At 52.2% G+C, this 23135-nt stretch overlaps 6 protein-coding genes across 6 annotated transcripts; 3 read left to right on the forward strand and 3 right to left on the reverse strand.

The window, feature by feature from the left end:
• Nucleotides 1–1111: 1111 nt before the first annotated feature.
• Nucleotides 1112–2452, forward strand: J4E87_007709 (uncharacterized protein; the record flags this gene model as incomplete). The annotated part of the gene is made up of 4 exons (XM_049379303.1): nt 1112–1299; nt 1349–1609; nt 1673–1855; nt 1918–2452. 4 exons carry the CDS (start codon nt 1112–1114, stop codon nt 2450–2452), a joined length of 1167 nt encoding a protein of 388 aa, XP_049230877.1.
• A 181-nt stretch (nt 2453–2633) lies between these two features.
• J4E87_007710 (uncharacterized protein) lies at nt 2634–4100 on the reverse strand (the record flags this gene model as incomplete). The annotated part of the gene is made up of 1 exon (XM_049379304.1): nt 2634–4100. The coding sequence occupies one exon, from the start codon at nt 4098–4100 to the stop codon at nt 2634–2636; it is 1467 nt and encodes a 488-aa protein (XP_049230878.1).
• A 1499-nt stretch (nt 4101–5599) lies between these two features.
• On the forward strand, nt 5600–6669 carry J4E87_007711 (uncharacterized protein; the record flags this gene model as incomplete). Its single annotated transcript, XM_049379305.1, has 4 exons — nt 5600–5689; nt 5740–6277; nt 6327–6514; nt 6565–6669. 4 exons carry the CDS (start codon nt 5600–5602, stop codon nt 6667–6669), a joined length of 921 nt encoding a protein of 306 aa, XP_049230879.1.
• A 3691-nt stretch (nt 6670–10360) lies between these two features.
• On the reverse strand, nt 10361–11413 carry J4E87_007712 (uncharacterized protein; the record flags this gene model as incomplete). Its single annotated transcript, XM_049379306.1, has 1 exon — nt 10361–11413. One exon carries the CDS (start codon nt 11411–11413, stop codon nt 10361–10363), a length of 1053 nt encoding a protein of 350 aa, XP_049230880.1.
• Nucleotides 11414–12269: 856 nt separating this feature from the next.
• Nucleotides 12270–13963, reverse strand: SSH4 (Rsp5p-dependent ubiquitination, sorting of cargo proteins at the multivesicular body; the record flags this gene model as incomplete). Its single annotated transcript, XM_049379307.1, has 3 exons — nt 12270–13156; nt 13208–13513; nt 13564–13963. 3 exons carry the CDS (start codon nt 13961–13963, stop codon nt 12270–12272), a joined length of 1593 nt encoding a protein of 530 aa, XP_049230881.1.
• A 3042-nt stretch (nt 13964–17005) lies between these two features.
• Nucleotides 17006–19949, forward strand: J4E87_007714 (uncharacterized protein; the record flags this gene model as incomplete). The annotated part of the gene is made up of 3 exons (XM_049379308.1): nt 17006–17107; nt 17169–19790; nt 19848–19949. 3 exons carry the CDS (start codon nt 17006–17008, stop codon nt 19947–19949), a joined length of 2826 nt encoding a protein of 941 aa, XP_049230882.1.
• Between the last annotated feature and the right edge of the window lie 3186 nt (nt 19950–23135).

A 23135-nucleotide genomic window follows, 5' to 3' on the forward strand; every position in this document is an offset into this window, starting at 1 on the left:
AGATTCGCTACGCAGCCGTACGTTTCTCCGAAGGACCAACAGCCCTATCTTGACGTTGGATTACAGGAGGAACGATACAAAGGGAGGAAGCTTCGGTGCACTCGTAGTCTTCAAGAACTGGAAACAATAACGAAGTCGAGTACACTCGCTTGGACAACGGCTGTTACGCCATCTTGGGAACTCCGAACGCATCGAGCACGATGCGAATGTTTCGTGACCACAGGACAGAGCTGGGTCACCGCATCGTCGAGAAGATCGTGGTTTTCGGTAAAGAGGGCCTTAGGATCAACATGGCAGACACATGAAGTATGGCCATCATTCTCTCCGCTCGTCGAACCCCTCCATCTCGTATTCCCGGTTCCGTTAACTTGACTCGCCCTGCCTATTGAATCACACCAGGAAGGAAAACCCAAGGAACCCAAGGAGCCGAAAACCCTAGAGCCTACATTGACGTCATGCCACCTATTTTGCATGCTTTGATGTTTATGTAGTCTCCCGACTTGTTCGTTGTTTTTCTTGTATGAGGTGCTGCTGGAGAGGAGGAAGAGCTGGGAAGGCGCCGCGGGACACAGGACCGGAAGAATGGACCCTGCAGCACCGTGCATGCCGCCAAGTCTAGCGCCTTGGCGGGAGGCGGGAATTCTCATGTTTGGACGCTCGAAGGTGGTAGATACCTTTATACTTTGCGCAACAGATACTGCCAACGCCGCTCTGATAAGATACTTTGTATGGTCGGCACAGGTTTGATCGAACCTGCATTTTCGAAAACGCGTCTGATGCCATGCACACTCTCGAGAGCGCTCGAGAAGGAGAATCCATGTCAACCCCCCTACACATCTTGAAAGGATGGCGACTAGGTTGCAGCACTGCAGATGATTACTCTGAACGCCCCACCGCGGCTGACGCCACGCTATGGAGGATTCTCGCCACTCGCCTAAGAAGTTCTACAAAACGGCAATAACAGCCCGGGTAAGTAGTGATACCAGGGTATGCTCTTGGTTGGGACAATCTCACGTGTCATTGCAATGCGTCTTCATCATCCCCGATCCAACATACGAATTTTTTCCCATCATGTTCAATTCACCACGGGATACATTCGTACCCTAGCATCATGAAGCTCTCCAACGTCTTATCAATGGCTTTGGCCAGTATCACCGGCGCAAAGAGTATAGGGAAGCCTAATGAAGTAGATGCACTGGCTGCCGAAAGTCTACATCGGATGAACGCCTACTACTCAGAAAACCCATTACCGAGCCCGAGAACATGTACACTGGACAACGTAGCCGTTCGTCGGGACTGGTGAGTGAGGTAGACACCATCCCATTCTGCTCCAACTCACGCAATCCAGGTCAGCATTGAGCAAACAAGAAAGACGCAGCTACATCAAAGCCGTGAAATGTCTGGCGAAACTGCCAGCAAAGACACCCGCAGCCATCGCTTCAGGCGCCAAAAGCCGATACGATGACCTTGTGGTGACCCACATCCTGCAAGCGTTCACGATTCACGGAACGGCCAATTTTTTGACATGGCACCGCTACTACACGTGGGCTTTTGAACAGATGCTGAGGAATGAATGCGGGTATAAAGGGTACCAGCCTTATTACAACTGGTGCGTAACCTCCAAGTATGGACGGCACGCCGAATATAAACTGACATCTATGCCAACCATCAGGGGCCACTGGGCAGACGACCCAGAAGCCTCACCCTTCTTCGACGGCAGCGACACCAGCATGTCAGGAGACGGCGCATATGTCGCCAATAGATCCTCCGTCTGCTTCCCATCAGCGGAAATGTGCTACATCCAACTTCAACCCGGAAGTGGAGGCGGCTGCGTAACCTCCGGTCCGTTCAAAGAGTACGCCACACCCTCCCACCTCCCCTCACTCCAACAACACCCATCGCTAACACCCCCCTCAGCTGGACAATAAACCTCGGCCCACTCGCCGCCGTCTCCCTCCCCCCTCCGACCCCAAACCCCCAACCCAACGGCCTAGGCTACAACCCACGCTGCCTCTCCCGCGACATCTCCCTGCAATCCTCCGCCGAAACCAGCGACTCCGTCGTCGCCGCCCTAATCAAAGACAACACCACCATCACGTCCTTCCAAACCGTGCTCGGCGGCGAATTCGCCCAAGGCAAAATGGGCCCTCACGTTGGCGGCCACAACACCATCGGCGGTGACGCAGGTTCTGATTTCATCAATTCGCCTGCGGATCCTGCGTTCTTTGCGCATCATGCTATGGTGGATAGGGTGTATTGGACGTGGCAGAATTTGGATTTGGAGGGGAGGAAGGAGGCGATTGCGGGGGGGACGAGTGGGGTGGGGGAGCCAGGGGAGGCAGGGACGTTGGAGGATGTTACTACATTGGGGGAGTGGGTTGGGGTTGGGAATGTGACGATTAGGGAGGCGATGAGTACGGTTGGGGGGCCGTTTTGTTATGTTTATGCTTAGGGGTTGGGTATTGCGCTTCTAGGGCTTTGCTAGATAAAAGTCTAATGGACGAGGCTAGGTCCTGTTATCGGAATGAAAGAAGTTGCGACACCCGACCGATACCCAGCGCCTCAATAGTCCCCTCGAGGTCCAAACCACTATTTCAATTGTGTCATGTCCCTCCCCCTTTAACCCCATCCCCTCACCACCCCCCATCCCAAGGAACCACAACCCCTCCCGCACTGCTCGCCTCAACATCACTCAACCCATTAAACTCCCAACTAACATCCACCCCATGCATCTTCCTAAACCTTGTTCTGGCATCCTTCGTCACGGGATCAACCTCCAGCTCATCCGGAAAAGTCTCAAGTAGCCTCTTGACGAATCTCTTGCCCGGTCGTACTATAGTCACAATCTTGATCTCCGTGTTGGGCGGCGGTGGAAGGGTCTCGGTTTTCGTTGTTTGGAAGGAAGACTTGCTGTCGCTGGTAAAGCGGGATGGTTCGACGGACGTGGTATTAGCACCAGTAGTTCGTTCGGGGTATCGTTCGGGGCCGACTTGTCGATGGTGTGAGAGTTCGCGTAGTCGGGTGCCGAACGATTCGGTAGGGGTGATGGAAGTGGAGGATACGGGGGATAGCGCAGAGGGAGGGGGTTTGGTGTGGAGGACGTCGTGGAGTTGGAGGCAGAGTGATGTGACGACTTTGAAGCGGTTGGAGCGGATCATGCCGGAGTAGAGCTTGTTGGGGTCTGTGCTGTTTGTGGGGGTTGTAGGTGGTGGTGTTTGCTGAGCAGGTGGGTGTATGACCTGGACGGTGGGATTGTCGTGTTGGGCTTGGAGATGTTGTGCTAGCGGACTGGGGTTCGGTGGGTGGTTGTGCTGGCCGTGGGCGTGCGGTGCTGGCATCGCTTGTTGGTGCTGCTGTCCATGGCCGCCCATGCCTAACGCTCCTTGCATGAATTGCGGAAACGGCATAGCGGGAGCTGGCGGGGGCGGAGGCGGGACCTGGTTCGCGTTGGCAGGAGTATGCGCATGGCCGCCTGTGCCGCCGACGATTTGCACGCCGGCGGTAGTCATGACCTGGTTTATGGCGTTCTGGACATGTTGCTGTAGGGTGTGTATCTGATGTCCCACAGCATTCTGAATCGCCTGTGGGTGTCCCGCTGGTTGGGGTCCGAGAAGTGGGCGTTGTATCCCAGCCAGTACGCCTGACATGAAGTGTGGACACATTCCCAATTTGAGGAATACCCAGAGACTCTTCAACTTAGGCAGATCAGCTCTTAGGCTCCTCACTTCCTTCCCGCTTCCCATATATTCCGTCCATAATGGCAGGTCCTTGTCCTTTATGCGGATGTACACGCTCGTTATGTTTGCGGAGGCGGGAGACGTGACGACGCGGAAGATGTTGCAGTCGCTGGGATGTGTGAATAGAAACTTGTTCTGTGCATACAAAACAATGACAGCCTCGTCGTGGACCTGCCTGTTCGTCCGGAGGAGGTTCACGCTGACATGGCGATGTTTGCTGTACGTGGATTTGGACACGGCACCGGGCCACAGGAACGGCGTTTTGGAAACCAGGGCATACGTGTACACGCGGTCGCGGAGTTCTCTCGGCAGAGACAAGAGCAGTGAGAAGCACGGATCGGGGAGAACTTCGTGGGTCGGCATCTGGGAGGATGTGGGCGTGGGCAGTGCGGCGCTACGCGAATGCGAAGGGTTGCGGAGGCGCGCTGGGCGGCTGGCTGATTGCGGCGGCGCGTCTATCATGGTGGTGTCGGAAGAGCTGCTGCTGTTGGAGGAGGAACGCGACCGCGAAGGTGTCGAAGTGCGCGAGGCCATCTCGTCCAACTTCGGACGGGCGCTTGCTGATAAATAGCCTGCTAGCCTGTTTGTGGGGCGGCGAAGCGATACGGCGGACGGTACGGGACGTTGGGCGTGATGGTAGTGGTACCGTGTTGCGCGCGATTGGCGAAGCGGGGCGGATGATTCAGCGTGCTATCGATGCCCAACAATGGCAGATGGGGGCAGAGAGGTCTTATAATCCTACGCGCCCTACGAGGCCGAGATTGAGGGGAAAGTGTTGAGCGGCTGTGACCTGTGCCTCATTCCTCCACTGCTGTGATCCCATCATCATCCAGCCGCTCACGCTATCGCCGAGGCTAGACCGGTGCCGATCAGCGTTTGCACTACCCAATAACCTGCACCATCATCCACTATAGCTATCCCAAGAACCGCATGTGCTCTTCCATCTATTTTGTCTTTTCACATGACTGACCTCTCAAAGTACATTTTCTTATGCTATCGGTCCTTCGAAGGTACATCATTTGCCTGGTTGGCTGTCCCGCGGTGATGAGCGGGGAACCGACCTTCAGCCTTCTTTTCATCGCGCATGTCGCGCTGTCATACAACTTCAAAATCTTCCTATGACTCAATCGCGAGATCATGAGTGCCCGAAACAATCAGCCTCAGCCTGGGCTGTGGTGATTATCTATGCCACGCATTACAGCATTGTTGCGACGTGATATCGCATCTATCGCAACCTGAACCACCACTGAACTCGACACTAGGGTTTGCAGCCTACATCAGAATGGAAACCTGCAAAGTAAGCGACTTAGCATTACCGTGGGCTCTAGGTAAACGGTCTTTCCTTGATTAATCTGCAATTGTACCTTAGAAGAAGAATGTACCTTCAATAGGTCGTACTCAAGCCAGTTTGGTTGCAAGCGCTGGTGGCGGCGTATCTGCTATACACGAGTTCTTCTGTTCGGCCAAGTCATACTGCGCAATGACATCGAGCGCCAACTATCACGTCAAATCCTCAAATTCGACACTCTTCTCTGGAAAAGATGCCTGAGGCAACATTCAATACACCGGACCGTGCCGCTGGGGCTATGTGACCAGGGTGTACAGCACATGAGGATGGATGCACATGTGCTGCCTATGCGAATGATTGGATGAGCGGTTCGTTGGCGCCTGCATTGTTATGCGTTCGAAGAGTATTCGACGAGACGAATGCTGTGTAACGTGCATCGTGCTGCGCCTCTAGGCACTTACCTGTGAGCCCAGTCCTTGCCAGCCTTATTTATTTCTGCTCTCTCCCAGCCTTTCTGCTGCAAGGATCTCATAGTTGAGACCATTTTGCGTCTGCAACGTTTCGAGAGCGCAAGATGTCGGACCCGCAGGTGCAGCTGGAGTCCTTGCAAGATGTGTGGAACACATGTCAGACGAATGATGATCAAAAGCATGTTTTGATCAAGGTAAGCAAGCCATTCCTCGAAGATTCTCCCGTCACTTACTTCCAATCCAGGATCTATTCGCATATGTGAACGATCTCTCTGCTCGGTTGTCAGAAGCTGAGTACGAACTTCGTGATCGAAAAGACGTGATCAAGTTGACACGCGATCGTATCGAAGAAGCCGACAAGCGGATCCAAGTTTTTCAGGCTGAGAAGGCTCGTCATGCCTTCGCATCCGTTTTGATCGATGGTGATTGTATGCTGGTAAGTCCTCTACCCTTCAACCATCCGTCAACTCTAACCTGGTTTAAGTTCAATGATGACCTTGTGAAAGCCGGGCTAGACGGCGGAAAGAGAGCCGCCCGCTTACTCAAACAAGCTGTTGAGGAAGAACTTCGATCATCTCCACCTGCGTTGGCCCACCATATCCAGGTGGTCATTCGTGTTTACGCGAACATGAAGGGCCTGGCGAAGACATACAAAGACGCTGAGATTCTCCCACAGTTAGCGTCACTTGACGAGTTCGTACGTGGTTTCAATATGGGCGATCCCATGTGTGACTATGTTGATGCTGGCAACGGCAAAGAGTGTTCGGATGAGAAGATCAAGGGTAAGTCATGTGTCATCCAAGCAAGACGCCAAATGCTTACTGCTCGAAGCAATGTTTCGGCACGATCTAGCGGATATGCACTGTCACCAGATCCTGTTCGGTGGCTCAGCTGACAATGGCTATGCCCGATTGCTGGGCCCATATAACGAAGACGACGCAGTGCGAAGCCGTATCACTCTCTTGGAAGGCCCGCCGTTCGCCCGCGAGTTAGCTGCGATTAAGGACAGATACCACACTGTATCATTTGACAAGGTGTTCCGGAGCCAAATGCTGGTGGTCACCCCTAGGCGCGCAACGGTGTCTCTCCCGACTCCGCCGCGAACACCATCGACAGACTACGCAACGGCCGCTGCGCAGATTCCAACAGGGCCTTCTTCATCTTCGTCGTCTAAAGCGCATAACTCCGCTGTCACCAAGCAGCCTACCACAGCTGCTACGGTACTTCTCAACAAATCCGGCGAACGTGTAGATTCGCCTCTGAGCTACACGTCCAAAGACTTCATGGCGATGAAAGGTCGCAGGCTCTGCAACCAGTTCTATTTGCTTGGGAAGTGTTCTTATCTGGAGAAATTTGGAAACTGCCAGCATCAACACAGTGCTAAATTGAGTGATAAGCAGTTGGTGGCTTTGCGAGCTGTTGCCCGCTTGACGTTGTGTCAGGATGGAAGAGCTTGTAGAGACTCGGAGTGCCTTTGTGGTCATCAGTGAACGATGATGGTTATGATGTCGAATTCAGGTTGGGTTACATGATGCGAGTGCTTCTTGTAGCGGAATTGTATGGAGTTCGCATCATGTTCGATTATTATCAGTCTTCTCAATCAGGCGCAGTCATACATTGATAGACTTTTGATACGGTTTAAACCTGAATTCTGTGGGTCGTTGTTTTCACCTGTGTTCTCCTAACATCCAAGATTATCAGATTATATGGTAGGTTTCTCTTTCGCATCCTTCGAACCATCTCTCACTAGGGATTGAACCAGGATCTTTGGGAGTCATCCCGACAATCGTAATAATCCCAAGACCTACGCGCTCGAAACGACGCACCGTGCTGGCAGCGCAAATTCGCTCAACCAAGACTAGACATGCTATTTCTCTCTTGGACGTATGCACAGGAGAGAGGAAGAACTGATCTGGTTCTCCACCTGCGCAGTCGAAGAAAACATACACATGGTCCTTCTCGAGTGCGTCTGATATTACTCTGAAAGCGCGTTTGTTCGGGTACTCCTGGTTGAGATACTTATTTCCTTTCACAAAGCTTCCTTTTTGTGATCCTCGTAGCATGCCTGAAACCTTCAGAGGATGGTTTGCCCACGGAACGAGGGCTTTGTCTTCGATTGCCTGGAGTTGTAAACTACAATCTTTCAATCCGTGGTCTTCCCAGGCTTTAACAGTCATCGTGCTGAGTTGTAATGGAACCCCCCAAGAGGCCCATGACCATGAGGAACATAGCCTAGATTGACTAGTCTCTTCAAGTACCGACAGGTTTATTTGTTCTTCGGGAAACCACATCAGTTCGTGCAAGAACTGCGATGAGCCATCATCCCAATGGCCATCAAAACAACGGAGCCCAGTCTGTTCTTCAATGACTTGAATGATGCCCATAAGAGCTATCAAACGATCAGTCTTGTTGGTGAGATGTCTGGTACTGTAGTAGCGAATAAAAGTCCTCCAGCTTGGGTAGAACGAAAGGACCGATTTCCTTGTAAAGCGGATGTCATTCGCATTTTCGACGTGCGTTGTTCTGATCCGGGAAGCGGTTCTCACTGTAGACCAGAAATATGACGGCTTCAGAGTTGCATCTTCAGGGAAAGGAATATGATCTTCGCGTTCTTCCCCAAAGATGCCTGCCTTGCATTCCCAGTATACTTGTGAAGAGGCGAAGTGGATAATCCGACGCGAAAGTATCTTCTCTTGTAGTACCCAGCCACGTAAGTTGAGCGGTGCGTCGTTAAGGTCGCTTTGAGAGCTCCACGACGCATCTGTGAACCAAACGTGTCCTTTGCTTTCATCCGTGCCATCGCAGGGGAATCTGACCCAATTGCTTAGAGGGCGGACACTATCCAGTCCGCCATTGCCATTCGTTGAAGAAGTTGCAGCTATGGTAACGTAGGCATTCGTGTAAATGCTACCCATCTTCTTCGATTCTTGTAGCCAGTCATCTTCGTTATCTTGCACGATGCACAGTGAATCGATCCAGATGTATTCAATACGTAGCCGTCTTGTAAAGCGTATAGCATCCTGGAAAGTCCTTGACAGAGCTCCAAAGACAATTTCTTCTTGATGTTTTCCGATGTTCGCTCTCAACGTTCTGACTTGTGGCAAGTTACCCCAGCAATGGCTCAATGCGACATAGCGATTGCTTTGCTGTCCTTGGGCAATGTGAAGATGCGGCTGTCGGATATCAGAGCCAACATCAATAACTCTGGTAGGCAAGTATCGCGGCGTCGGTTCTGGCATCAGTTCTGACGTCTGTTCTGAAAACTGGGCGGAAAGGCTCTGACAACGTGTGTGTGTTTCGTTGCAGTTCTCGATTCGCCGATCAATGTTCTTGAACGTAACATCCGAGAGATTGGATGATGGTGCTCGCCAATACGGTACAAAATCGGACGCGTATGAAGCTTCCAGGATCAAGATCAGAGGTGAACGTCCAGTGACAGAGGGAGTGAGTTACGTACCTGGTTTTGCATATATGCGGAGCTTCCCTTTGATTCTACTGCCTCCATTTTCGTATCTTGAAACGCGAACTTCGTGGATTCGTCTCCCAGTATACATGTCGCTTCCCGCATTGGGGTCCTCGACCCTCAACCGAAGACTAATCTCTCCGGTCAACTTACTTTCAGGATCGATGGAGTTGAAGACTAGTTTGCACATGGTGCAACTGTTATGCCTGTATGGACCATAATCGACCACTAAATCCTCCTTTTTGTAAATGTCTGTTTCCAACAGATTATGCAGTGTGATCTTCTTGCAGGAGCTACAAGTTCCTTTGGGAAACAGAGTCGGCTTCACAGTTGTTGGTTCCTTTTCCGACATACTGACTTCGTTCGGTGGTGTGTCGTTCCTGGGGGTTCTAAAGCCGCGAAGACGGGGTCAAAGTGAAAGTTTCCAGATTATGCGTTGAGGTCTCTTCCTTCCGCAGGGGCTGTACGTTGATAAGCACAGCCTTGATACAGTGGATGGCCTCCTTATAATATGCTGTCAAACCAAGGCAGCTGAATAGGTCAGCTGAGGGGCCGAAGGAACCTTCAGCTCACCCGTCATCTTACCCCGCCGTGTCCATCTGCCATCGAATCAGCTTAAGTGAGTCTTTCACCGGAAATGATAGTGCTTTCCCGTTGGATAGCCCAAAGTCACGGCGCCCTCGTGTTAAACCAGTGCTCGAGCGTCCTCCATTTGCCGAGAGCTTCCGAATGATTGCGCGCCTAACGTGAGGCTGAGCTGTGCAGTGTTGGAGTGGTACCAGGCTGCGCAATGTAGCAGCCACGACCCTGGTCTAGAGCTGTCCTAAACCACGCGGGCCACACCCTTGGGCAGGTGCGAGCGCCAAGTCCAACCTCAACACAGCCGCACTACTTCGGAATCACCACGCAATCTACATCCATACCCTATCGCCATACCATAAAGCTAGCACTCTACTAGGTCCCAAACCAGCACACTCAACCCTGATCTCCCTAGCCACCTCTTCCACCCCCCATTTTGCCTCCCAATATATTTCCCCAAAATCCACAATCTATCACATACGACCACAGGATCTTGAGACACAGCGCTTCCCGTTCGCTCAGCGGTACTTAAGCAAGATACCGGCGGATTAGTACTCGGGTGGGTGACCACCGGGGAATCCCCGCTGTTGTATGTTTTTGCCATTTGAACCCTCTTTTTTGCCTCCATATTGCTATGCCTTTTGCCATGTTCTGCGACTCCCGGCATAATCTTGTGTGTAAGGAAGAGACAAGTGACAAGGGGAGAAAGCAAGGACAATGGCAAGACAGACTGGTGTAGAGCTTTTCTTTTTTTGCTGAGAGATCCTACTACTAGAACCCAAAAGGTACTACAATAGAAGGATTGCCGAGAAACGTATGGAGCTCAAGGCTTCCACGTCTGACCAAATGGCATGTGCTCTAATTCACAACCCGACTCTTCCCCAGAAAGCTGTGCATGAACGCGTACAGCAGCAAATTTCGTATCCGCCAACTCCCGAAACCCATTCTTCAACGCCTCTGCCTGTATTATGCGAGCCCATACGTTGGGGTAAAACCTAATATCGCTACTGTATCCGACGGGTGTTTGATGCAGACAGAGACTCTTGTCTAAACTTGCACTGCTCGGTTCCTTTCGCTCATCGATCCTGGCCTCCAACTCAATGACAAACCTAACAGCGATATCCAGGGGCACGCGCAGGATATCAAGGCGAGCGACATCGTCTCTGTCGATAGGTAGGGCGAAGGGTTTGAGAGGATCTAGAGATATGTGGATACCGGTGCTGGTTCGACTTCTTCCTCCTGTGAGAATAACCAGCACAGTCTTCGTCCTCCCCACTTCGCGCAGACTAACGAAGCCATCTGGTCCGCATCTAGCGGTTGAGTCACGGCGGTCGCATACAAGGATAACAGCAGGAAGAAGCGGATGCACGGAGTAGTTCTCCATCTCCAACGAGACACGCTGTGCTTGCTCACAAAGCGATGAATGTGCCTTCAAGATATCTGGTAGGCTGTCCGGACCCGTACCAGCAACTCTCACGGGCGCAGCGAAAAAATGTCCAAACTCAATATCCAGCTTGCCACAGCTCCGACGCCATTCCTCGTATATAGCAGCAAACACACCGCCGGACATGCAAGTCTTTTCGGGGGTATGGGGCGCACCTGTTTGTGCAGACTGGAGCCAATAGAATGCCGTAGGCTTGTTACACAGCTCTTTTGCTATGTCGCCTACGGTGCCTTCGACGTCGCGAAGGACAATGCGGAAGCGGTCAACTGAGGTCCAAATCACTTTTTGCATCCAGCAGGATTGTGCTTCTCGCTGGAAGTGCCAGGAGCGTTTTAGGTCGGCGAGGATGAGGGACTCTGGGGGTGATGAGAAGATGATGGCGGGGTTGCGCCATGGGTATGGACTGTCTGCCCATGGATTGTGAGTGGACATTGTGCTTAGATTGTGGAAGGTAGAGAAGGTGGCGGCGATGTTTTGTGTGTTCAGGAGGAACTGAGGAGAGATTAGCTCTCAAATGAATTGAGCGAGGGCTAGTTCTTTACTTTGGTACGCCAAGTATGGCAACCTGGAAGAGTCCCAAGGTTCTCTATAGGGACGGAATTTGTATGTTCGTGCGATTTGACAGTAAGAGAAGGACGATTTGTGTTCGTAGATGGCGTTTTTGGTGCTCAGTGCTGAAATTGGAGATAGAATGGAGTAGCTAGTCTTTGCCAAAGCCCTAGGCAAGTGACTGGAATTCATGGGCATATCGGGATGGTGAATAGAACTGGCCTTTGAGTGTGAGAGCGTGTATATTGACAATCCAAACAACTCATCGCTTTACTACTACAGTCCAAAAGCTACCACATGAGTAGCCAAAGCCAGCCGCAATCCAATTTGACCACGCTTCAACGCACATGAATCCAATCTATCCCTTATCAAAACGCCAGCAACAAGAGTATTCGTGTGCTTGTATCATTCGTGACTCCACCCAGAAAGCAAGCAAAAAATAGACGTAACAATGCTCGCTTCCATAAACGCCAGGTAGGTTGTTGGACTGGTGAGATAATCAACCTGCTCAAAAATATGTTTCGCTGCCACCCATGCAGTCCATGGAGAAAGCCCCCACAGCGGTGCGTTCGATCCACAATGATCTTTCGCAATGAGATGGATCCAGCCCCGACAGAGATAGGAAAAAAAGGAAAAAGTTGAGCGATAGGGTATAGTGAAAAGACGCAATCCTTCCTCTCAGATTCGTCAAAACAATGGAGAGTAGAGTAAGACAAAAGAAAAATGACTTCCAGCTTATCTAGCGGGGTCCACGCGGTCTCACACCAGCTTCTGTCGCGCTCCTCACTCTGATAGCAGGACGCCGTATCTCTGGTGTATCAGCCATCGCGGCATCATAGCTCGGAACCGGTGGACTTCTTTCGCCAGGCTGCTGCTGGTTCTGTAGAAGCGGTGCTCGCTCGTCCCAGTATCCGTTTCGTTCGTGGTCGGCCGTGTTGCGCAGGTTGGGCGAGCCAACAGGACTACTGTATTCGGGAGGGAGTTCGCCAGGTGACAGAAGTCCAAGACCTTGACGTTGGTCTACGGGGATTGTAGTTGTCGCGTGATCGTCATGGCTCGCCCCTTCACCGACATCTTCGTTAGAGTCGACCAGACTAAGGGCGGCTAATGAGATGTCGGTTGGACTGCGTTGCGGACCGGGACTCGTTGGCACTTGGCGTCCGAGACGCATTTGCTGGCTGCTCGAGCGGCCGTGACCGAAACCGGCTTGGATGTAGCTTCCGCCCATGCCTTCTCTTATGCCTTCGCGACCGGAGTCGAGGAGGATGGATCCTTGTTCGCTGCCGTAGGGAGGTGGGGGTGCGAGGCTGCCGGTTTGGGGGGCTAGACCCCATTTCTTGACGTTGGCTTCGATGAAGACGAAGCCCATTTGGCCGAAGTTGACGTGAACTTGGCATGGGCCGTTTGCGCCTACTGTGGGAAAGAAGTTTTGCGTCTTGAGTCCGTGGGCAACATCGTCGAGTTTCTTTCCGTTTCGCGTGAAGAAGATGGTTCCCGTTCGAGGTCTGTATCCAACACCAATGACATCTCCTTGCACGTAAGATGGGCCGTAAGCGGAGGGTTGGAAGGGCTGGTTGTATCGGCGGTTTCCGTTGGACATGTACGATATCGAGGCTTTGTGGTATCCTGATAAATGTTAGTAAAAGAGTGAAAGGTAGGACGTCGTCTTAGACATACCTGGTAGTCTGAACAACGGGTACGGCTTCGTTGTGACGCCAATCGCAATGCTAGTGTTCTCGGGCTTCTCGTAGACCTTGGCTTCCCAGTAGTAGACTTCATTTTGCTTCGGGATCGGGAGGTTGCTCTGGACGCTGCACTCCGAGTCAAAGAACTCAATTTCCGTGCGGCCTTCGACAAAGCAGTTGGCAATCTCTAGTTCGGGCTCAAATTCCCAGGCGGACACTCCCTTCTCTTGTATAGCCAGGAATTGCGATAGGGATATGTCGGTTTGCACGGACTCGGGCGGGTTTGCTTGCACAAAAGCTGTGGAGATTAGCTGGTGCTCTTCCTGCACAATAACCTGCCTGGCATACCTTTCGCTCTCATGTACTCTGTTCTTTGCAGGTCGTCCATATCCTCTAGCGCCTCGGCCTCCTCCTTGGCAAACTGTTGCTCGTCGTCATATTCACCAGGCCGCGTTATCCGGTCGAGGAAGATGCGTCCTGTGTTGGTGTAGCGGAAGTAGTAAACAATGGCGGCAATGATAAGACATACGCCCGCAGCGCCCAGCACGGAGAATATGCCTATCATGATGCCCTTGGCCGTCGAGCCGAGAGTGTTGTTGTATCTTGATATCCGCACGTCATCGAGCTGTGAGGCCGGTTGCCCGGTAAGGATGGTAGCATGCGCAAAGGGCGCATTGCCGGTCGGGTAGTAGGATCTGGACAGAGTCGTGTGCGGCGAGCCCGCTTGCAGCGGTTCTTGGGGCAGCATAATCGAGTGCTATGGGGGTTGCGACTCGGTGAGGGCGGGTGCGATGGGCGCAGCAGCGCTCGTTCCGGGATGAAGTCGTCCAGTGGAGTCGCTGGACGGATCAGTGGGGGCCGGTAACCACTCGTTGACGTGCCGCGGCGGATGGCTGGCAGAGCTGGCGACAGGGCAGCGACGCGATGGGGCGTGGTGAAGGTGCGAATTGCCGTCGGTAGCAGTGCGCCGTCGTGGGTGAGGGTGAAGGAACGGCGTCGAAGTGTGATGATGGATTGGCGTGATTGTGAGATCGGCGTGAGACGTCAAGTGCCTGACGCAGCTTGGCTTGGAATCGCGCGGCGCTTTGCCACCTCCGCCTGCACACGACACTCTGAGCCCCCGGTCCTGGATTCTGCCGATCTACCCGTCACGTTACAGATTCGCCGCGAAACACCACACTTGGGAAAATCAATACTTTCGTAGGCTTCAACGGCGTCCCTTAGCATTGCGCTGGCTCCCTTCGCCGTCTTGAAGCGGTAATCTCGACCATGGTAGTCGTCGCGCAGCAATCCAGACCGAAAAACCAACTCAGACCTGCATGGCCACGACAGCATGCGTGCACTACTCTTCTAGAAGGCTGCGAGCCTTTCTACAACACAACAGAAATTGCTAGACTTGGATCACTCTCGGTTCTCGTCCCTCGCAAAAAGTAGACATATCGCTACTCCAGACATGCCAGAATAGACAGGCCAAAATTAGCCCTTGATCGCGATTGCTTTTGTTCAAGCGCGGGGAAGTGCTTTCTGAGGCACTTGATCCACTGGCGAACCCATGTCGTACAGTCCTGAAACACCAACATAGCAGAGCCGCCTTCAAAGGCGCTTCAGTGACTAGTGTCTGTGCCTGATATGGGTAAGCCCTATCAATATCTCGTTACTGCATACCAAATGAGACGAGGCTCTTTCGAGCTCGCCTCGATGTCCTGGAGTCAGCAACATGGTTGCTCATTTTCTCTCATCGAGCAAGGGGACTTCTCTGAGTTGCCGACGACTCAGTAGCCTGTCTGACATCATGTTGTGCTCAATGGCCGATTGCACTGGAATTTGTCCCGCGCTTCTATCACACACAACCTGGACATCGATCTTGCGTCGTTCTACGGATAGGATGCCGACCCGCTTGCCATTGACGTCAATGATGTCAAAGCTCATACCCTGAGTAATCGATAGCGGCTCCAATACGTTAACGAGGAAGAAGCAAAAGTAGCCATGAGTTGTCGAATAAGGCGTATGATACATGACTTGATAGCTTGAATGATGCAGTTGGAAGATTGGAGACAGACCATGCTCTCTCAAGGGAGGCGTAAATTCAGTGATGACTTCGTGCATGACCCAAAGGAGAGGAGTCAGTATTGACTATTGTCAGATGACATCGACCAACAGTACATTCGCGACGACGTTTGTTCGGAATAGTGTAACTTCAGACTGGATCAAGTTGCACGCGAATCCGATAGTAGACAACTGTCCGTGGGGGTATTCATGGGCGTGATATTCTGACTTCATAGACGGCCCATGCGGACGCAGCTCATCGACATAGGCTGCAAGTAGTTCAAGTCTGATACGAGCCCTCGTCCTTTGTCATCGGCTGAAGATGGTGAGGTCCTAGCGACGCGTTCTTCTTGGACCAAGTGTATTGCTTTCGCCCTGCTGGCAGCCATGAGGCAGTCGCTCATGTGTAACTGGAAGGAGGCTCAATTGTACTATCATCATAGCACAAGAACCCAATATGTTCATGTCATGGTACACGTGAATCACGCAAGCATCCAAGTGAGCAATGGATACTATCCGGAATCAGTCCTGTACCTCTTTTACAGTGGGTCGTTGACCATCACAATGTGACTTCCGTTGTCGGCGCCTTCTGGCTCTTGACGACTGGCTCGTGTTGTCGACGTCTGCTGGCATATGGGCTGTGCTGTGCCTTGAGCGTGGAGGAATGTACTTCGAAGACGGGTAGTGTATTGCGTGACTGAGGGAGATGACTGTGCCTTGACGTTCTTCATGCTTTTGAGACTTCCTCACGGGGTCTCCCGAAGTGAGGTCGAGGAGTAAGGGTCGTTGAGCTAGTAAAGTGAGACAACCTTGGAACAGGACCTCGGGAAGGAGCGATGGCGATGCACGTGATTTCCCTGAAGCACTCACATGACTTTTTAGGTGCTGCCCGGACGTCAATTCTCGACTGACGCGATACCGGACGGCGTTATTGAAGCAGGAGCACGATGCAGGTGCTGCGGTACGACGTGTGCTAAGAGCACCGACTTGTACAACAGACGGCTGATGACAGGTGCTGTTTTCGACTACCGCGCAATATCGACCATTGACATACCGTGTGAATGATGAGGCGCGATGAAGGCGACTTTGTTTGTTGGCGTGGAAGAGCTGGGGAATGTCTTGCACGCGTCTCGCAGTCACGTCGCCCTTTTCTACCGAGCCCGCCCGACTTGGGCGGTCGCAAGCAGGCACATCACCCCAGCAGACGCGCACTCACTGAGATTACGACCGCGCCCGCTTTATACCGCCCCTGAAGCTCACCGTCTCGGCCTTGGTAAAGGCTGACTGCGCTCGCATCCTCGACTCAGTCGCACGGCAGCTGCTCCTTCCTAGCTCACCGCCCGCTGCGCATAATTGGGTCGCAAGCAGAACCCACTGCACGTTACCGGCTCCCGCGTCATTCTCGAGCAAACTTGTTGCACTACACGCAAAATATTACAGCGAGGAAATAATTTGTCGGCCGCTAGAAAAACATGTTCGTCGCCTTGTAGCCCGCCCTATTGTCTGTTTCGCGTGAAAGGCTGGTGAGCACTGCCCCTCATTGTTCATTCGCCCATGGCTTTCCCCATCAGAGCTAACCATGAAGCGTACCAGCAGAACAAGCTTAAGTCGCCAGGGTCTACTCTTTTTTCCGCCTGCTTCACCTCCGCAGCGCAGCCCTGCTTTTCCGCACATACCCAATTCGAGGGTGCTACTAGACTCTCGCACACACCTTCCCCGCACTGCGAAGTAATCCACCGCAAATATGGCGTGGCAACCCCAAGAGGAGCCCCTGCGACAGCTGGCGCAGTGTCTGAGGGACTCGCTGAGCGGCCATGATCAGAATGCGCGCAAGAATGCCGGAGAGGTTCGTTTGTCCCTGCTATGAATTGCATTGCTGTACTGTGCTGACCGCGGCGACCACACAGATGCTCAAGTCGGCCCAAACTTCACCTGATATCGACAAGTACCTCGCCTACATCTTCTCCAGCAGCCAGCCCCCGTCCGTCGTGAACATGGACGCCTCTCAATACTTCCAGACGCGCGCTGCCGCTGCCGTTATGCTCAAGAACGACATCAAGACCGGCTACAAATCGATGCCCGACTCCACCAAGGACTACATACGATCAGTGATACTTGCGGGATTGCAAGACTCGACTACGCAAATACGGGGCTACGCGGGAAATGTCATAACGGAGATTGTGCGCCAGGGCTCTATTATGGGCTGGCCCCAGATTCTCTCAGAGCTGGTCGGCATGGTCAGCAACGCCGACGGCAGTGTCTCGACACAGGCGCAAGAAGGCGCCATGGGCGCGCTGCTCAAGATCTGTGAGGACAACAGGAAGGCTCTGGACCGGGACTACCAAGGACAAAAGCCCCTCAACTTCCTCTTTCCCCAGCTGCTCGAACTCACAACAAGCCCCCAGCCCCGAGTACGCGCCGACGCATTGGCTGCGATCAACGTGTTCGTCCCAGAGAAGCCCCAGGCCGTCGTCACCAACATCGACATGCTCATGCAGCAGCTTTTCAAACTAGCCACTGACCCCAGCGAAGACGTGCGGAAACACGTCTGCCGAACCTTCGTCCACATAGCCGACATCGCTCCTCAGATGATAATACCACATATGGAGGGTCTGGTCGAATTCATGGTCGCACAGCAGCGCACTGAGAACAATGCAGACCTGGCTTTGGACGCGGCCGAGTTCTGGCTGTGTGCCAGTGAGGATGAGAAGATGAGGGACCACCTTGGACCATATCTGGCCAAGATAATACCTGTATTGCTATCCAGCATGGTGTATAGCGAGGATGAGATTCTCCGTCTAGAGGGTGAAGAGGAGGACTATGAGCAGGAGGATCGGGAACAAGACATCAAACCTCAGTTCGCATCAAGCAAGGCCGCGCGACTTACCACAAACGCGAACGGCGAGACGGTCCCAGGCTCGAATGGAGCCGGATTACCCACAGGCGATGACGATGGTCTCAGCGACGGCGAGATTGACGACTTTGACGACGATGACGAGTTCGGCGACCCCGAGGAGATGTGGAACCTTCGAAAGTGCTCCGCTGCGGCCCTTGATGTCCTCGCATCCGTCTTCCACGAGGCCGTATTCCAGGCGACTCTTCCATACCTCACAGACAACCTTAACCACGCTGAATGGCCCAACCGGGAGTCCGCAGTTCTGGCTCTTGGCGCTATTGCGGATGGCTGCATGGAAGTTGTGGAGCCGCATCTTCCCATGCTCACTCCATTCCTCCTGACACTACTGAACGACCCGAAGCCTGTTGTGCGCCAAATCACATGCTGGACTCTCGGTCGCTACTCGGGATGGGCTGCGCATCTTGACGGGGCTGGCAAGAAGCAGTTCTTCGAACCAATGATGGAGGGCATTCTGGTGAAGATGCTCGACACCAACAAGCGCGTCCAGGAAGCTGCGGCGTCAGCCTTTGCAAATCTCGAGGAGAAGGCCAACGTTGAGCTAACCCTATACTGTCCCGTCATTGTCAAGCAGTTCGTACAGTGCTTTGCTATGTACAAGGACCGGAACATGTTCATCCTTTACGACTGCGTTCAGACACTGGCCGAACACGTCGGACCTGCACTGGCAGACGACTCGCTCGTCCAGACACTTATGCCCGCGCTCATTCAACGATGGAACAAGGTGTCAGACCAATCAAGAGAAATGTTCCCATTGCTGGAGTGCCTCTCATATGTTGCCACGGCTCTCGGACCCAAATTCGCGCCATACGCAGCTGGCATATTCGCCAGGTGCATGAAGATCATCCACCGCAACCTCGAAGAAGGTCAAATGGCGGCTGAGATTCAAGGTTTCGAGCCTCCGGACAAAGACTTTTTGGTAACAAGCCTTGACTTGCTCAGCGCCATCATCCAAGCCCTCAACTCCCAGGACAGCGCGACACTAGTCACACAAGCACCAAACTTCTTCAACCTACTAGTTGTCTGCATGCGGGACCCAAACAACGACGTGCGACAGTCTGCATACGCACTTCTCGGAGACTGCGCCATTTACGTCTTCCAACAACTCCAGCCCCATCTGCGAGACGTATTGACCACCCTCATCACACAGTTAGACGTTTCGCGGATAGATTCTAACAGTCTCGACACTGGATACTCAGTCATTAACAACGCCTGCTGGTCCGTCGGCGAGATTGCCATGTGCCACAAAGAAGGCATGGAGCCCTATGTTGAGCAGTTGCTCCAGAAGCTGGGTAACATCCTCTTCGACGAGCGCGTTCCAGAATCTTTGAACGAGAACGCAGCCATTGCTCTCGGTCGTCTAGGTCTTGGTAGCGCGCCCTTACTCGCCCCCCATCTCGCTCAAATTGCCCCTCCTTTCCTCCGCGCCATCAGGAAAGTGCAATGGACGGATGAGAAGTGCCACGCACTCACTGGGTTCATGTTGATTGTGCTGGCCAATCCAGGAGCCATGGAACAATCTCTTCTGGAGTTCTTCAGCGATATGTCTCAGGCTGATCGGAATGTTGTTCGCGGACCAACGGCTGGTCGACAGGTGCAGGAGACGTTCCAGAAGGTGAGATCACATCCACGCTTGACAACGAAGAGTACATTCAGCTAACACCGTTACCAGGTCATCCAGCAATACAAAGGCATGATCGGCAACTTCGACGCCTTCCTCGGAGGTCTGCCTTCGGAGCAGCAGGCTCGCTTCCGCGAACTGTACTCTGTCTGAGTACATACAAAAACCGTATCAACTTCCGATATCATCATTTCCCACATGTGTGTGCGTGCTACCGCGGGCGTTGAATAAGGGATAGGACAAGGGCATGTCTGGTCTGGATCTCAGCTTAGAGGAAGAGGTGGAACATACCGGAAATACCAGATAAGAGGAGGAAATGGGACTAGTGATAGCATTTTCGGCAGGCAAATAGGGGGTCGGCGGGTGAAATATCTATATAGAACATGTGTGTTTTATCTTTTTTTTTTTCTCCAGCGAGCGAAGAGCGTAGCCCTTTGAATTCACGTATGAGTAAAGAGGCGGATGATACATGCGCACGACCATTTCCAAGGCGTTTTGTTTTTGAGCGAATGTAGGTAGTATAGTAGATAGTAGGTAGTCTTAGTTTAGCTTTAGTATAGTTCTATTTGCTCGACGTTCTTATTCCCCGTTCCAAGAACACGTCTGAGTCGATGGCATGGATTTCCTGTTCGCAGCCTTGCGCAACATCCTGTGCAGATATGCGACGCCGCGTTGGGCACTTTATGGCTACTACTGATCAGCTTGCGCTTTCTTTCATTGCCTTTTTGGTTGAGTCGTGATACGAAGAGATAGATTAGTCCACCCTAATCTCTTCCTCTCCATCGGCTCTTTTGGGTCTGGGTACGCATCACATGCTTGCTGACGGAACTCGATTGAAATCGTTATCTTCTTCTCACATGCAGTTACGCGTAATCGCCGCACATCATTCGCACGATGCAGGGATGCGCAGCCCCACATCACGGAGTGAACTGTGCCACTCTGGACACATCGTTCTTATTTCCACCGTGTCGCGACTTTGAAACACCACCACGCCACTGCATCGTTGTCATGACCAGTCTTTCCGATTACAACGACATAACGAAGAACGAATTCCAGAGCCTGTTTGTTAACGGCTTCTATGGCCCCGGCGGATGGGCAGCTTGGTGCATTACCCTCATTGCATCTTGGGTACCGATCCTGCGCGATGATTATACGCACAACCTGCATTACATCACTTATTCGCTATATCTCAACTGGGCAGCTATAAATTATTTTCAACTTCTGCATATTGAGCAGCGGTTTGGCGAACTAGCCACAGACGTGAAGAACTCGCTTCGCCAGATAGCGAACGCGGAAATCCCTCTAGCGCGTATAGTTGAAGATCCCAAAGATGGACTGGGTCTTTGCTCGATCTCAAAAGCTGTTATTGGAAAAGAAGAATTCATCGCTCTAACTGCTACTTCGAGATTTGGACCCTGGCGATGGAGTGTATCTGAGCTTGGAGAGCGAAACTTCGGCCATCTGCGTGCAGACGAACGCAAGAATGAGTTCAAACCCCTGCTCACTGCTCACAAAAAGACTTGTCGCCAACTTGTATCACGCTGGGTTCAATCAAGAGCAGCAGCGGCGGTGCTGAATCTGGGATCGCTGCATGCATGCGCACAGCTCGTGGTTACTATACGCAAGAATATCAAAGCTACTGAAAGCGTATTCGCGAGAAAACTTTGGAAGCGCAACTTGATCATATCCCTGGGCCAAATACTTCCCTTGATTGCGATGTGGTTCGACTTCCTAGCTCATCGTCAGGACATGCCTTCGAGATGGATCCGGGACATGCTGCCGAACATGGGCACAGTTTTTGCGACTGCCATCGGTGTTCTATTGGGTGGACTCTGGCTATCAAACATTGCCAATCTTGACAGTGATTTCAGAAGCATGTATGCTCCACTGTTCAATATACTGGTCGTTTCGGCAGTGTTTGCACGGTGTTTCGGGGCGCTCATGTTCGTGTTGTTTGTAGAGAAGGGGGTATCACGGAGATGCTTATTCGTTCCTTGTACGCCTGTCAGGATCTCGGAGTTAGATCAGGCGTTTGCTCTGTTTGTCGCGCTTGTCTATTTCTTGTACGAAATCAGGGCGGTCTTCTTGAAGCTCTTCATGTGCCTTGGGTTTTACCTCAAGAGGCTCTTTTTCAGGGATGCTCATCTCACATTAACAACACAGACTAGATGTCCGCTTGATCATCCGCATCTAGATCTTGAACAAAGTCAAATCGATTCGGTGTAGTAGTATGGTAGAGTACGTTCAGATTGCAACGCTCATAACGATGTTCTGCGTGTAACAACTTCGTGCTTTGGGGGAATTTCTGTACGAATTCGGGTACACGATCCCTGAGTTGTTCGAGTTCTTTTGATCTCATTGTTAGGAGGCTTTTCTCTAGGGCTCGATCACAGCCGACAATCACTCGAGCAATTGAGCACACAATGACATCTACATCGAGAGCAGTCGGCTCACGTTAGCACTGTGGCCGATCAATCTCACATCGTACTGCTTATACCAACATACCAACATACCAATATACTGTACTCATCCTCCTAGTGATGTTAGGCCTTACGAGTGCACCCACGTAAGCCATGTCTTCTTGTTACTTCCTCTTCTGATGAATGAAGGAGACTTATAGTATACTCGCAGCTTCGTAGTGCCGATGAAACCGAGTGGCGATGCGTCCACTGCCCTGTTGTTGATACCAGTATGTAGGAGCCAGCAATCTGGTCTGTGTCAGACTGGGGCCTGGCCTTAGATGGACTGCTCGTTGAGAACGTACTCTTGTATGGAGAATGATTGCGAAAGCTTTGAAGTGTGAATGACAACGCGAAGTCTACCTTCACCTACCCGGGGCATACCTCACTCTTCGAAGAATCCAGTTCCCACACAACCAATGACATAAACCACCCATCCATCCCTTCCACAGCACAAGCCGCACAAACCACACACCCACATATCCACATCAAGCGCCCGGTACCGCCGATGAACATATCCAGCTGAAACTCCCCTCTCCCCCACCTTCACCAGCATGTAACATCGCCCACGATCTGAAACACAACACCGGTATCAGGCCACCCAATATTCACGTAAAAACCCCATAGTTCCATAGTCTGTGTATCTCCCATGCCGAACGACCATGCATTCACGACTCGCCGAAAAGCGAAAAGCGAAGGGCAAGTGACTGACTCAGCATACTAGTCGTCGATCACGTGTGGGGTCACTCAATCTATTGAAAGAACCTTGGAATAGCGAACAAGGCTATCGGCCTGATTACCTGCCAGATGAGTGATATTACGGCCGAGGCCGAATGTTTCAGGTTACGGAGGTATTGCTCACCAACACGCAAAACATTGG

Source organism: Alternaria ethzedia, assembly GCF_023757985.1.
Source record: "Alternaria ethzedia strain BMP 0044 chromosome Unknown scaffold_22, whole genome shotgun sequence".
NCBI lineage: Eukaryota > Fungi > Ascomycota > Dothideomycetes > Pleosporales > Pleosporaceae > Alternaria > Alternaria ethzedia.